The sequence below is a fragment of the Sinocyclocheilus rhinocerous genome, unplaced genomic scaffold, assembly GCF_001515625.1.
Source record: "Sinocyclocheilus rhinocerous isolate Xijiao unplaced genomic scaffold, SAMN03320098_v1.1 scaffold1600, whole genome shotgun sequence".
Lineage (NCBI taxonomy): Eukaryota > Metazoa > Chordata > Actinopteri > Cypriniformes > Cyprinidae > Sinocyclocheilus > Sinocyclocheilus rhinocerous.
Genome location: NW_015665129.1, coordinates 901,510 through 915,995, shown reverse-complemented (window position 1 = coordinate 915,995; position 14,486 = coordinate 901,510). Strand labels below are relative to the sequence as shown.

Here is a 14,486-nt window from a genome sequence, read left to right as displayed (position 1 = left end):
TAGGCATTTAAAAAAAAAAAAAAAAAGAGACCAACCAGCCAGCTCTGGAGTATAGACACTTTACAAACTGGAAGCACAAAAGAAGGCATTTAAGAGGCTTTTATAAGGGTATGATCTACTCATCAAAGGAAGCACTGCAATTGTTGTAATTGAATCCAAATACTGCAATATAAAACTATTAACTTGCAAATTTTTACGTACATCTTTACATGCACTACTGTTCAAAACTGTCAATTTTATGTGTTTGAATGTCTCACCAAGGCTGCATTTATTTAATCAAAAAATACAGTTAAAATGAACAGTAATAATAATAATATAGTTATAGTAATATTAGTAATAATATATAATAGTAATAAATAGTAATATTGTGAAATATTAATACAATTATATATATATGTCACATGGTCATTATTCTAATATGCTGATGTGGTGCTCAAGAAACATTTCTTATTATTAGCTATGTTGAAATTGTGTATATATTATTGCTTAACGTTTTAGTGGAAACTATGATGCATCAGGATACTTTTATTAATAGAAAAACCGCATTCATTTGAAATCTTTTGTAATATTTTAAATGTTTTTACTGTCTCTTTTGATCAATTTAATGTGGTCTTGATGAAAAAGTTTTTGTTTGTTAAAAATCAGTATCTTTATGAGGAAAATGATTAAATTTTTTTACTTAACCCTCTTTTGCAGAACATGTTTTGAAATATCAGACTCTGCACATGAAAAATCTGAATTAAGAAATTGTTTTTTTTCCTGCAGTGTGAACAATGCCTTGCTGTGCTTTAAAAATCTTCATGATGATTTTTTTTCCCTTTAATTTTATTTGAGTCAGCAGAGAGGTAACGGGGGTGAGGTGGAGTTAGGAATGACACAAGCAGTACTGGATCTCAGGTCAAACTCAGGTCATCCGTGTAATCTCTGGAGCATGTGCACTACACACCAGGTCACTTCACCAGCGATGATGGTTATATTCTGATAGCGTGTTGTATTGAAGCACCATTGCAATAATTCACACCTGTTTACTTGTCTTTTGTCTTTTCAGAGGCAATGTCACGTGATGGATGGTTATGAGATTTAGCAGCCATACAGGAGAACCATGGAACAGGTTGAGCAACCTACCTCAGAAACTAAATGTGATGGCCCAGTAGACGTTGCAGCAGCCCAGGAGCCCCTCGTGTTCACAGGAGTTACGGAGGGCCAGTCGTCTCCGCGGACAGACTTGAACCCTGTCCAGATTCTTGAAGACTCAACATGGATGGAGTCTGCATCCTCAGACTGTGGAGGGATGTCAGACCTACAGGAGCCAAGCTCAGCATCGGGTGAGGAGGTGGAGGGCAGCGAGACGTCTGATGCCACAGGATTAGAGGTCTCACCCAGCAGCAAGGGATCGTGGGGGGGCACTCTACAGAATGGAGATGGGAAACCACAGGAGAGTCCTCAACAGAATAGTGACACTCCTGTCACAGCTCAAATGTTTTCAGGTAAAACTGCGCTTACACATCAGAGCCAAGTATTATGACATCCTGACAGACATATTTTTAGGGTTAAGTGGGGGGAAAATCTGAATGTATCATATTTGATACATAGTTTTCAAAGGCTTCTACATCATTAATACAATCAATGTATTTCTAAAAAACTAATTTATGTTATTATTGATATTGAATATTTACTGTATTTATGGAACTATGCATACTTTATTTGTACTTTATATTTCATCATGTTTATATATATATATATATATATAAATGGAATTATAAAATAATTATATATAAATAAAATGGACAGCAAAACATAAATATATTTTATTACTAATAATAAAACTATATTTATTACTATTATATGTTATTATATTAATGTAATTATTGTTTATATAGTATTTTTTATGACTTATTCATGACCTGGTTTTATCCTTTGTTGGCTTTGAAACTTAAAACAACATTAATAGGAGATTAAAATCAATAAATCAAGAGTAAAATATAGAAGAGAATTGTTTTCTAACATTTCAATAGACATTCATTGTCAGGATTTCTGATGTTAAAATAAATGTAAATAAATAGTAATATTTTATCCATAAAATATATACTTTTGCAGTGCTCTGATAAGAGATGCTTTAAAAAACTTCTTTCTGTGTCTGTCTCACATTTATAGATCCGTTACAGACCCCCTCTCTCTCGCTGTCAGACCAGTTACGGCTGGGTCGGGATGACCCCAGTAGTATGGGCCTGAACGTTGAGTGCCGCATATGTGGAGATAAAGCCTCAGGATTTCATTATGGAGTTCATGCTTGTGAAGGCTGCAAGGTAATTTTGCTGAACTTGTCCAAACTACTACAGTCAAGGTTTTTCACAAACCGTGGGTGGATTTGTGGCCTAAAATAAACAGACATCTATAATATACCAATATTAAAGGTGCCGTAAGCAATACTATCTAACATAACACTGAAATAGATGTCCTGAGAAATCACATCTGGCTCTGTAAACAGCCAAAACTGCGGGGGGTTTTCAGACAATCAGAAACCCGGTCTGCATGTGAATTGACATGAATTTTGGTGGGTTTTTGTGTTTGAAGGGATGAGGCAGCCTAATTCAAGACTGTAATTTTAGTGAAATGACTGAAATCTCTTACAGCATCTTTAATAAAACCACTCTATTTCACTGGGCTTCCTAATGCTTAAAGTTACGTTTCTGTGGTGAAATAATTCAGCAATCCAAGCGCATATTTGCCTTGCTGTTTTTCAGTGAGCAACTGTCATCTTTTTATTAAAGGGTTTTTTCAGACGCACCATTCGTATGAAGCTGGAGTATGAGCGGTGTGAGCGTGCCTGTAAAGTCCAGAAAAAGAGCCGGAACAAATGCCAGTACTGTCGCTTCCAGAAGTGCCTGGCATTGGGCATGTCACATGATGGTGAGCAGCCTGCATACAACCACAATTTAAAGCATTCAGAATTTTGACTCTCATTTTCCATCCACTTAATAGGGTTGTGACGGTGAGGAAATTTTCCCACCGGTTAATCAACGTGTGACAACACCGGTAATACCGGTATCACCGTGGGGGCGGGGCGGGGGCGTTCCCTCTTTTCCTAGCTTTCCTTAGCTTTTAAATAGCTTGCAAAAGCGGCGTGCGCATTTTACTTTCACTTTGAAATAGCGGCCGTTCAGTTTTTAATTGTAGTGTCTGTTCTTTTACTGAACTAAATGATTTTTATTTCGATAAAAAATCTAAACGACGGTGGAGGTCGGTGACGCGGTGGGCAAGTGACGTAACCGGTGTTGCGGCTTAACACCGGTATCACCGTCAGCACCGTCTATCGCGGCAAGCCTACCACTTAATATGCAAACTGATTATAGAGGAATATTTCACCCAAAAATGAAAATTTGCTGAAAATTTACTCACCCTCAGGCCATATAGATGAGTTGCAAACAGCTGATAAAAACATCCAATAATCCATAAGTAATCCACACGATGCCAGTTCATCAGTTAGCATCCTGTGAAGTGAAAAGCTGTGTGTTTGTTAGAAACATATCCATCATTAGTGTGCTCAACTTTACACCACTGTTTTATCAGCTGTTTGAATTCTCATTCTGACGGCACCCATCCACTTCATCTTTTCCGATGATGAAACAAACTCATCAGCATATTAGAGGGTCTGAGGATGGGTACATTTTCTGAAAATTTTCAACAGTTCATTTAATAGTCATACTCGGCAACTAATATTCCAGTGTTTATAAATTGTTGCTTTATTTTGAAATGTGTGCTGGGTTATGTTGTGATAAATGGAGCTTGTTTTTGTTTCTTTGCCTCAGCGATCAGGTACGGACGTATGCCAGAGGCGGAGAAGAAGAGGCTAGTGGCAGGGCTCCTCGCTGGGGAGAAACTGCAAAGCTCTAGTGGAGCTGACCTCAAAACACTGGCCAAGCATGTCAACACATCCTACCTGAGGAACCTCAACATGACCAAGAAAAAAGCACGGAGCATCCTCACGGGCAAGACAAGTTGCACATCGGTATGCGCTCTGCTTTTAGTGAGATGCCACTGACAATTTCAGTTTTCTCAAAGTCTAAGGATGCATGTTATTGAAGTTCCGGCAAATACGATAAGCCAATATTTATTTTGATGTTAAAACGTTTGTTTATTTATTTGTACACAAAATAGTATGTGATTGATTTGTAGTTATTCCAGATGTTTTTAATTGTTCTCATTTCATCTCCAGCCTTTTGTGATCCATGATATGGACTCACTGTGGCAGGCAGAAAACGGGCTGGTCTGGAACCAGCTTAATGGAGCACCACCCAACAAAGAGATCGGGGTCCATGTCTTCTACCGCTGCCAGTGCACTACAGTTGAAACTGTGCGAGAGCTCACAGAGTTTGCCAAAAACATCCCTGGCTTTGTGGATCTATTCCTTAATGATCAGGTGAGAATGATCCATGTTACTTTACTACCTTGTAAACTGTTAAATCTATTGTTAGTGGTTTATTCATTTCAAGTAGTGACTGCTAGGATTGATGTTTTTTTCCCCCTCATTAGTTAAAAAAAGTATTTATTAGAATTTATTATACATTAATTAAATATTGATGCATATTCTTCCACTAAATTCATCACCCACTTTTCCTCTCAGGTAACGCTGTTAAAATATGGAGTCCACGAGGCCATATTTGCCATGCTCCCATCGCTCATGAATAAAGACGGGCTGCTGGTGGCCAATGGGAAGGGCTTTGTGACGAGAGAGTTCCTGCGTAGTCTACGCAAACCTTTCAGCGAGATCATGGAGCCCAAATTTGAGTTTGCGGTGAAATTCAATGCCTTGGAGCTGGATGACAGTGACCTGGCTCTGTTTGTGGCAGCCATCATACTGTGCGGAGGTAAGGCCGTGGTGTTTGTTTGATCAGTATGTTTTCAAATGTCCTTTGTTGTTGTTCATACACTTTACATCCATAAATGAGAACCGCATTTGCGACCAAAAATATTAATTTGCGAGTGAACTTTTTGCTGGGGTCGCCACTGGTGACTATATAAATGTACATGTTATGACTTAAAAATGTGCCTTTTTTCCGGATTGTTTTAAGATCACATCTTTTGCTATGTTGACGTAATAAACCGAGACCATGCGCATCAAAGTTTTTGTGGAAAAAAAGAGTTTCAAACAGTCCTCATCTCTGCCGAGCGCCATCGACGGCACATCTGCTAAAAGCAGCTCCAGTTGTGCAGCGTGAGAGAGAGCTCGAAAATGACGGAGACATGCAAAGTACAAGTGCAGAAAAGCAGAATCTATTTCATGCACAACTTGAACAAACTACAACAGGTAAAGCTGTCAGCTGTGTGGATATTATTATTCTCGTTTATAATCGATACGGCTTTTTGTTTTCAAGATCTTTAATCTATGCTGTGTTCTGTTAATGCGTGAACTTCATATTATTTGTAGCGCGCTTGCCGTACAATAAATCGCATTAAGCTTTGTGCTTTGTTACTTTTTAATAAACAAAGTAGGGTAACAGCTTTAAAATCCTGCCAAATTCATAATGAAATTCAAACAATAAATAAGTTTTGGCTCTCCTTAATGTAGCATGATCAATATCGCTTTAGCGCGTCTTAAGCGGCACGTGAACTTATCATATCTTTCTCTTTACTACTATAACATGAATGAACATCAAAAAGTATTTCAGAATCAGAATCAGAAAGAGCTTTATTGCCAAGTATGTTTGCACATACAAGGAATTTGTTATAGTGTCACAAGCTTCCAGTACACGTAGAAAACAACAACACACAGATAATAAAAATAAGATGTGAATAAAATACACATGCATAAATATAAACCACAAAAAAAAAGAATAAATTGTATGTACAGGTGTGCTATAGCTGTATATCTTATATTTTATAAGATAGCCTACAGTACAACTTACTCAAATGTCTCATGTAATCGCTCATTCAGTGTTTCAAACTGCGGGAAAAAAAACAATGCCACGGAACAATCATTTACCTCAGATTAACCATTCTGCGTCCATATCATAAGTCAGCTAGAAAAAATAAATATAAAGAGGTTGATGCTGACATTATGGTCCATGACATTGGCACAGATTCTGTGTAATAAACAATTCTTTGACTGTATATAGTTCTCAAGTTGGAAAAGACTTTTAGTTCACACTTTAAGTGAACCTTAGTTCCCAGGACATCTACAAGATGGATTAAAATGCTGATAAAGACATAAAAGGATGAGACATAAACACATGACAGTATGACTGTGTTAAATAAATAAAACACATTTATTCTGTGGCACCTAAAAAAATAATTTGGCGCCTAGTTTTGTTTCTTATAGGAGCCAATGGCTCCTTAGTTGATTTTTTTTGTCTGGAGCCCTGTCGGTAAAATAGCTAAAGAAGAAAATGGAAGCTAAAAATGGTTTCTCTTTGCTCTAGATCGTCCTGGGCTGATGAACGTGAAGCAGGTTGAACAGATGCAGGATGGCATCCTGCAAGCTCTGGACCAACATCTTCAGGTGCACCACCCTGACTCTCCTCATCTGTTCCCCAAACTGCTCCAGAAGATGGCTGACCTCAGACAGCTGGTCACAGAGAACGCCCAGCTGGTTCAGATGATCAAAAAGACTGAATCTGAGACCTCCCTCCACCCGCTTTTACAGGAGATCTATGAAGACATGTACTGATGTGCAAGGACCTGACTGAAGAATGGACTTCAGTTTCCCTCCTGAACGGAGAGAGTGCACACATCTTAATGGCGCTGCGGTGCCCTTGTTTTTTTTTAAATGAATTTTTGTAAAGGACTTTTACAATTATTGACTTTGAATACTGACATTTTCTCTGATTTTTGCGGAGTGTTTTTTATTTAAACTCAAGGACGCAGAACATCTAGTCACCGTTTACTACTACTACTACTACCGTCATGTTATTCTTTATTTGCTTGATGAGGGCTAACACCTTTACAAGTTGTATTTTCCATCATGGTTTTTGGTTTGCAAGTGATATCTAGTATGTTTCTTTGAGGAGATCAGAGCACAGTCAAGCTGTTGTAATGCCACTTACTGTATGTGTTTGTAGGGCTTTTATTTTGTAGTTCTTCTTTCCTCCTGATTCTGTTTGATTAGGCACTTTTACTAAAGTAAAAGGTAGACTCCACACAAAACTACAGCAGTCGGTTATATTATTTTGGAATTATGTTACTTTGTCGAGGGTGTTGTTTTCAGCGTCAGCTGCTACAAATATATATTGGTATTGAAACTGAAGACAAATCTGTTTAATAATTCACTCTTTGGGATAAACCTACAACAGTGTGATAATTTCAGCTGTATGGAAGGAAATGTTTGTATGATGTATGTTTATATAATTCTTCTGTATTGATCTCTGTTAGGATCTGGTACCTTGATGGTACTTGTATTTTAGCATACTGTCCGGTACCAGTCTTAAAGTCATAATTACTGATTTGAGACAGGACATCACTTAGATCTCATTGTCTCCTTAATAAGCAGTTGTATTAAATTTGGTCTTCCATCATATGTTGATTGAACATGTTTTATGAATATATATTGAGTGATTGAAAGCAAGCAGGTTGTGGTTACATTCAAACTAGAACATTATGGTCAAATTGATTTAGAATACACATCTAAACTTAAATTCATTCTTTAAATCAGATGCATTAATTAATTACTGAATGATCATGTCATGATAGTTGTAAGTTACATGGATGGCATGGATTTTGAGTAAATACTTGCATTGTCCTTTATTGAAGTAACTTGGACATTTCTGAGTTTAGAACGAGTCTTGTCAAAAACAGTGCTGAATAATTTGGGAATTCAGTGTACCCGCGTTAAAATGCAGTTTTGATGTTGAATTACATTAATTGGTATTATTATGATGTGCAACACATCTACCATTTCACATCCAGAAGTCTCTCAGAAATATCTGAGATTTTCTCTTATGGCTGAAATTTGCTTTTCTGATCTGTTTATTCAAGATGGAACTTGATGTCAGAGTGATGTCCATGATCATGTAGAAACCTGTTACTGTGAAACTAGAGAGCACAATAATATGAAATTATCAGAAATTTGTTTTTTCTTTTCTTCTTATTTTAAAAATACTTTTTGTCATCTATTTTCACACCACATGTTCACCAATATCGTTCTACCTTTCCAGTCTGGCCCATCTCAGCAATGTTTTGCTTCCTTGACAAGAGCGGACAAGGTGCACAAGTGTTATGATTTGTGGGATATTCTTTGGATCACAGTAAAACAATTCCAGACATCTCAAGTTTTTTTGTGATTTATGAAAAGCTCCATACCAATTTGTTAAATATACCAATATTTAACAAAAATATAAATGTTAATGTAATATTTTTAATCACGTATGGTTTACCAGTGTGTGAAAAATTATTAAACATTTTAATAATAAACCGTTGGAGTCAATGAATAACCGTTTATATCCGGTGCAATCTTGGATTTCACGATTAACTTAAATGTTGCAAGGCATAGTAACGAATCGTTCTTTTCAAATCTTTTCAATGAATCGGATTCATTTGTGAGTCGAATTGAATCAGTCCGTTCGGATCTCGAGTCATATTGAACAAAGAACCGATTTATCAGAGCTTATTTTAATAAATTGTATATTATTATATTTAGTTATATTTATCATTATATTTAGTATTCATTATTTAGGTTCAGTATAAAATTACAACAGACACTCATAATAAAAATTAATATGAAGGAAAGTATCGCGTTATGACGCAATTGCTCCATACAAGAATCGCTAAATTGATAATCTGAACCGATTGTGTTCGAAAGAACCGTTTGCTGGAATTGATTCGGACCCTCTCTGGGCATCACGTTTTAAGATGCCTCCCTGTCAATCACACGTCCAAATGGGAAGGCCCCGCCCAACAATTATAAAAGTGTGCATGCCATTAGCCATCCGTCAGGCAAAGAGGGACAAGCGCAAGATGGAAAGGGACGCACAATCATCCAAAGGCCCAGGAGACAGCAGTGCAGTTTGTAGGTGGGTATATACACTTCAGCTCTTAGCTTTTGCACTAGTGTGCAGATCAGTAGTTGGATTGTTGCAGTGCCACCAAGCAAACAATTAGGGGAAGAAATGTGTTATGACAAAGATCTGAAAGTTTATATGAATTGTGAGATCCAAGTCTCGTTTGTATGGGTGTCACCCTCCAAACTCGCTGTTTATTCTATAGAAAAGACACGGGCGTCCCTGGTTGGTCAGCGCGAGTTCTGCGTGACGTGGGTCTCCAGCGTCACTCTCTCTCACCAACTCTTCAATCCGTTTACTTACTCTAACAACTGCATTAAATCAAGTTCTTTGGAGGATCTAAAAATGGATCGGTATCGCACACCTTGTAGACAGCCGAGAAAAGGCAGCTTAAACGTGGAAAGAGAAGTCTGCAGGTAGTTCCGTGTTTTTGACTGGACGAAAAGTTCGTTTTTAGCCCCGATCATCTGTTTGAAAGAGTGACTTTTCCTGCTTTAACGTCGATGTTTACATCCGGTTACGGCAGCGAGCGATTTGTTTTTGTTTTAGTAGAAAGATTAGTGCAGTTACAACAAACATCGTGACTTCTTATACTTTGAACTGCAACGTAGTTTGAAAAGACCGTTGCCAGATTTGTTAGTTCTTAGTTGTAAAGTCCTACAGTTTCCGTGTACTATCATAGTCAATAACATGAACTAATGCTCGAGGGTTCAAACCTGCTACGTTACTATTTCCTCCTCTTTTTACTAAGTGTTGCAAGTTTTCAAAAACTTGTGAAAGATATGTGCTGCAGTTGTCAACAAATGTAATTAGCATGTTGTGTTTTGCAGGCAGTTCATCAATGGGTCTTGTCGCTATGGTCCAAGCTGTTACTATCTACACGAGTTTCCAGCATTACCGTCGTTTCAAGTTCAGTGTAGGTACTTCCAGAAAGGTGGCTGCTGGTTTGGTGACCGTTGCAGGTAAGGAGCCAGCTGGCCCTTTTTGAACCTGTATTTAGAAAAGAGGTTTACGAGTTGTATGTCTTGCAGGTATCTCCATGTTCCTCAAGCGGGTGAAGGTTCTTCAGGGAGCAGCAGACGCGGTTCAGCACCTGCGGTGTTCCCCTTGGCGCTGACGGGACATTCTCTGGCTGATCGTCGAGGATCTGAGCCCTCTCTTCTCCCACCTCAAGGAGCCTACAGCCTGACTCGAAGGGGTTCAGAGCCTCTGGTCACAAGTATGAGCGTGCTGCAGCAGAACTTTGAGCGCTTGACTACAGGCATTGCAGAGGAGGAAGAGTTCGGGGTTGTGGAAGATGGACCTCCCCAGCAGGGTATTACTGCTTATTCAGGCTTTTCTTTGAAACTACACCTCGCATTGTTCTTTTATGAATTGAATTGTTGTCCTCTTCAGATGCAACCAGACCACTACAACAAATCAGTGCTACAGACTCCAGTTCTTCAGATAACTACAGTTCTGCAGCTTTTGTACCTGGTGCAGCACCTGCCGAAGTCCAAAAAGTAACTGTATCTGAAGCCGAAACACGGGTCACAAACACTACACATTTCTGTAGCTCCTAGATGAAGCTATCTGGGTTTCATCGGCCTGGGTTTAATGAAGTGTTATTGGATTATAGGTGACTGGTTCACCAGAGAGACCAGATCAGGGTGGCGCTGCAGTATCGACGGAGCTGCAGCATTCAAGGGCTTTTGACCAAAGCAAAGATGTGTCCTGTGGCATCTGCATGGACAAAATTTCTGAGAAATCCACCTCTCAGGAACGGCGTTATGGCATCCTACCCAACTGCAATCATGCTTTCTGCATCAGCTGCATTGTTACATGGCGGAAAACAAAGGCCTTCCAGGAGGATGTCATCAAGTGAGTATTTTATTTTTATTTTTCCTCCTTTTTGCACATATAAAGCTGTATATATGTATTGTTAATAATAATAATTTTATTTATATATTTATTTATTTATTTATTTATTTTATATTTATTTATTTTATATTTATTTTTTTTAAATAGGGGCTGTCCACAGTGCAGAGTGAAATCCTCCTTTTACATTCCCAGCAAGCACTGGGTCTGTGATGGAGAGGAAAAGGCATCATTGATAGCCGCTTTCAAAGAAAGAAGCAGGTTAGAAAGGTTCCCATTCATGCTGTCAAATCTTTTGTAATTGTTTTTGATCCTTTACATTGATTCTGGAATTGTTTCTCTAGTAAGTTAAAGTGCACTTTCTTCATGCGTCACGGATGCTGCCCCTTTAAATCAGAGTGTATCTACAGCCATGACATGCCTCCTAATCACACACACCGTCGCAGGCGCTCGGCACCCAGGGTAATGTTTGTATTTAACTAATTTAATTTTACTTTACGTTGCATTTATGTCCCATGTTTGTAAACTGCAGGTGTTTTTTTTTTTTTTTTTTTTTTTTTTTTTTTTGTTGGGGGGGGGGGGGAGAATGTTCCCTATTCTGTATTGCAGTGTTAAGCTTGCTGTATTGAACAACATCAGTTAACCATTTTAATCTGATTTGTTTTCAGGACACAGCTGAGATGTTAGAGGATTTGGGCATTGATGGCATCCAACTTTGGAGCTACATTTTTGCCCTAACTCTGTTGGATGAAGATGACGATGACCTTCTGGATTTTCTTGATGACTAAGGACCTTCTAGTCATGTATATGTTGGCTTAGCCTTGAGTGAGCTTTGCTTATCTTTTGCACTGAAATCTTATGGTCTCTTTTTAGGGTTGGCTTTACTTTAGCTAGCCTTAAATGTTTGGCTAATTCTTTAGCCGTGTAGATTTACTACGTGTGGTTTTTTTTGTTGTTGTTTTTTTTGTATGAGTGAGTCTTTTGCCTTTTAGTTTAAGGGAGTGGGTGGGAGGGGAAAAAAGTTTGAATGCTCAAATCTCAAATTGAGTGTCTCTTCAGGTTGAGTTGGGGAGAAACTAGGGCAAAAAGTTAATGTTAACAGAATGCATGGTCACCTATTCAGCTTGCTTTTCACTTGTTGATCGTTTAGTACCTCCATCTGTGCCGATTCCTGATTGTTGTACCCTTTTGTCTGATACCTTTATATGAAATCAGATTTTAATTGTGTAGTAGTTTATAATATTGCCGGTATTTTGCAAAACACTAAATGTGCAACCTGTCAGCAGGCTTTTGTATTGTTCTCCTCAGCAGTGTTAACAGGTTATACCAGGACTTGATGTCACATTTTATGACTTTTAGTACATGTTTATATTCAAAGAAGAGTGAAAATAAAAAAAAATGTTCCACTGTTTGCCTTACCTGATCCTCTTAGTCTCTTCAGGACATGGCTGCAGCGTCAACAATACTACAGTGAGAATAAAAGTTAGGCCTTCTTTCTTTGCGTGCACATTTGGGCGGTGTTATGCAAATCTTCCCACATTGTGATGTAGACATGTGGGGGCGTGTTAGAATGAGCCGTTTTAGGTAGGCGTGGTTAACTCTTAACTTTTATAAAGAATATCTCTTTGGTTTTGAGACTTTAGTGTTTGCAACTTTACAGATCTTCTTTATGCACCAAGAGCTTGTAACACTCCAAAGAGAAAGGAAAAATTGAAATCGCATCATATGACCCCTTTAAAATTGAAGATAACACTACAGCAAAATTGGTTCAGAAAGTCGCCAGAGAGCTCCTCTGTTGTAATTCCGCTCCAAACCTGCAGGGGTCTTCAGTGTACATTAAGCGTTTGTTTGGAGCCACATAAAGAACTGATCCGAAACTTGGTACACAACTTCCTACAGGAGCTGACAAATCGTTTTGATAATCTATATTTCTACTGTGTCTGGGACCGCTACGCCTATCATTTTGAATTGACCGTAGTAGCAGGCTTCAGCGATATCTGTGACTGAGGTCCAGTGATGGATCTGAAAGCTATGTTGCAGCGTTTTGACGGACGGTCCCGGTTGCTGGTTCATTCGTTGCATTCAAGAGCAGCCGGGGCGAGCAATGCGCAAACAGTTTTCAATAAACAGCGCAGATCTGATCCAGATTTCACGCTAAATCCGTTTTTAGAAACTTTGTGCCAACAAGAAGCATGTGTGCACGAGGACTCTCTCGTTCTGTAAGTAGACAGTCAAAAATTATCCTAATTCTGTTGAGCATAACAATGTCACCTGGCAAACAGTCATAATTATTAAATATTTTAATTATTCACAATAGTACTTTTTATTTTTGGACTTTGACAAGTAACTGTCTAGTGGTGTATTAAAAAGCTGTCTGAGGTTTAATGTAAATAAAAGGCTTAACTCGACTGTTCTGCTGTCATATCTGCCATTATTCTAAAATAACGTGATTCCTTTTTTTGTAAATAAATGCCTCTTAAAAACCAGTACATTTAGAAATGACCATTTACATATCATATATATATATATATCAGGGGCGTTTCCTCCGAGGAGGCAAGGGAGGCAGTGTCTCCTCAAAAAGTTGGATGAGAAAATAATCGATATTACAAAAATAAAACAGCGCAAATATGACTAAATATGATATTAAAAGTCTAAAAGGCACTCGTTTTAAAAAAGTAACACTGTCCAACAGCGACACCAGCAGGTAAAGTTACAGCGGAGGCTTGCCTCCCTTCGGTTCATAGACTTTCTACAGAGACCCTAAGCAGGGTTCCTCAAATCTGGCCCAGAGTTTAGCTCCAACCCTGACCAAACTCACTTACCTGTGATTTTCTAATGATCCTGAAGACGTTGATTAACATGCTCAGGTGTGTTTGATTAGGGTTAGAGCGAAACTCTGCAGGAAAGTGGATCTCGTGGGCCAGATTTGAGGATCCCTGCAAAGCGTGACTTTTCTGGAGGCTCATTGAGATGAATGGGGGAAAGTCACGTGAGAGGAGGCAACGCCTCTGTCGCGCTATAATTGGATATGATCGGTTATGATTGAATGTGATTGGTTCGTGCGATAAATCCCGCCTCTTGTTTTCGTGCGACCTCCCGGTCTTGAATGAAGAAAATTATGTCGTTATTGACAAATTATAAAGTAAGTAAACAACTCTCCCGCTTAGATACCACTACTTTGTGTCACGTCAAAATAAAACTTGAAATAGTCTGAAAACGTGATGTCTGCGTCAGTTTTTAATGAGCATTCAGCGAGATGAAATGAAAGATATTTTTGATTTTAATAATGCATTAGTAAATGTTGAAATTAATATTAACTAAGATTAATAAATGCTGTAGAAGTAGGCTATTGTTTATTCTTAGTTCATGTTAACTAAAGTAGTTAACTAATGAAACCTTATTGTAAACTGTTTCCAGAATATTGTTCAAATTGTTACTGCCTTTAGTTATCATTTTTGAATAAATATAAAAATGCATAAAAACACTATGAAATGTATCATTAGTATTAAAATTTTAAATTAAATAAAAAATAATATTAATAAAATACAAAATATAATTATAATTGTTCTCTTTTTTATGTAATATTTATATATAAATATATATTTATATATAAAACTGCCTCCTCATTTTAAAACC

The 14,486-nt window shown here is 37.9% G+C and overlaps 3 protein-coding genes across 7 annotated transcripts in view; all 3 read left to right on the top strand.

Annotated features, from left to right (window-relative positions):
* The window catches only part of LOC107731171 (peroxisome proliferator-activated receptor delta-like), an 11,791-nt gene extending 3,532 nt beyond the window's left edge, over window positions 1–8,259 (top strand). Inside the window, exons 2-9 of one of the 4 annotated variants that reach the window (XR_001638752.1) lie at window positions 1,049–1,487; window positions 2,155–2,306; window positions 2,772–2,910; window positions 3,810–4,009; window positions 4,217–4,420; window positions 4,625–4,868; window positions 5,073–5,308; window positions 6,420–6,493. Coding sequence is in view for 3 of the 4 variants with exons in the window: in XM_016542168.1 (XP_016397654.1) it covers window positions 1,103–1,487; window positions 2,155–2,306; window positions 2,772–2,910; window positions 3,810–4,009; window positions 4,217–4,420; window positions 4,625–4,868; window positions 6,420–6,667 (1,572 nt within the window). In the remaining variant the exon portion in view is untranslated. Of the gene's footprint in view, window positions 1–838; window positions 950–1,048; window positions 1,488–2,154; window positions 2,307–2,771; window positions 2,911–3,809; window positions 4,010–4,216; window positions 4,421–4,624; window positions 4,869–5,072; window positions 5,309–6,419 lie in introns of all 4 variants that reach the window. The other 3 variants (XM_016542168.1, XM_016542167.1, XM_016542166.1) reach the window with 3 other exon arrangements.
* A 614-nt stretch (window positions 8,260–8,873) lies between these two features.
* LOC107731287 (probable E3 ubiquitin-protein ligase makorin-1) lies at window positions 8,874–12,268 on the top strand. 2 transcript variants are annotated; one of them, XM_016542344.1, is made up of 8 exons: window positions 8,874–9,005; window positions 9,824–9,955; window positions 10,025–10,308; window positions 10,389–10,495; window positions 10,612–10,853; window positions 11,001–11,111; window positions 11,195–11,312; window positions 11,519–12,268. In XM_016542344.1, exons 1-8 carry the CDS (start codon window positions 8,908–8,910, stop codon window positions 11,636–11,638), a joined length of 1,212 nt encoding a protein of 403 aa, XP_016397830.1. In that variant the 5' UTR covers window positions 8,874–8,907; the 3' UTR covers window positions 11,639–12,268. The 2 variants fall into 2 exon arrangements, with proteins under 2 accessions (XP_016397830.1, XP_016397829.1); XM_016542343.1 differs by having other exon boundaries at window positions 10,389–10,522.
* A 331-nt stretch (window positions 12,269–12,599) lies between these two features.
* The window catches only part of LOC107731142 (Fanconi anemia group E protein-like), a 5,544-nt gene continuing 3,657 nt past the window's right edge, over window positions 12,600–14,486 (top strand). The window contains exon 1 of the mRNA XM_016542130.1: window positions 12,600–13,069. Within this exon, the coding sequence (XP_016397616.1) occupies window positions 12,867–13,069 (203 nt within the window). The 5' untranslated portion in view covers window positions 12,600–12,866. The remainder of the gene's footprint in view (window positions 13,070–14,486) is intronic.

Bases quoted from the DNA above. Each gene is read 5' to 3' on its own strand.
- LOC107731287 (XM_016542343.1), top strand. From the start codon at position 8,908: ATGCCATTAGCCATCCGTCAGGCAAAGAGGGACAAGCGCAAGATGGAA. The intron at 9,006-9,823 runs GTGGGTATATAC...TGTGTTTTGCAG, and splicing joins GACAGCAGTGCAGTTTGTAG to GCAGTTCATCAATGGGTCTT. The intron at 11,313-11,518 runs GTAATGTTTGTA...ATTTGTTTTCAG, and splicing joins GCAGGCGCTCGGCACCCAGG to GACACAGCTGAGATGTTAGA.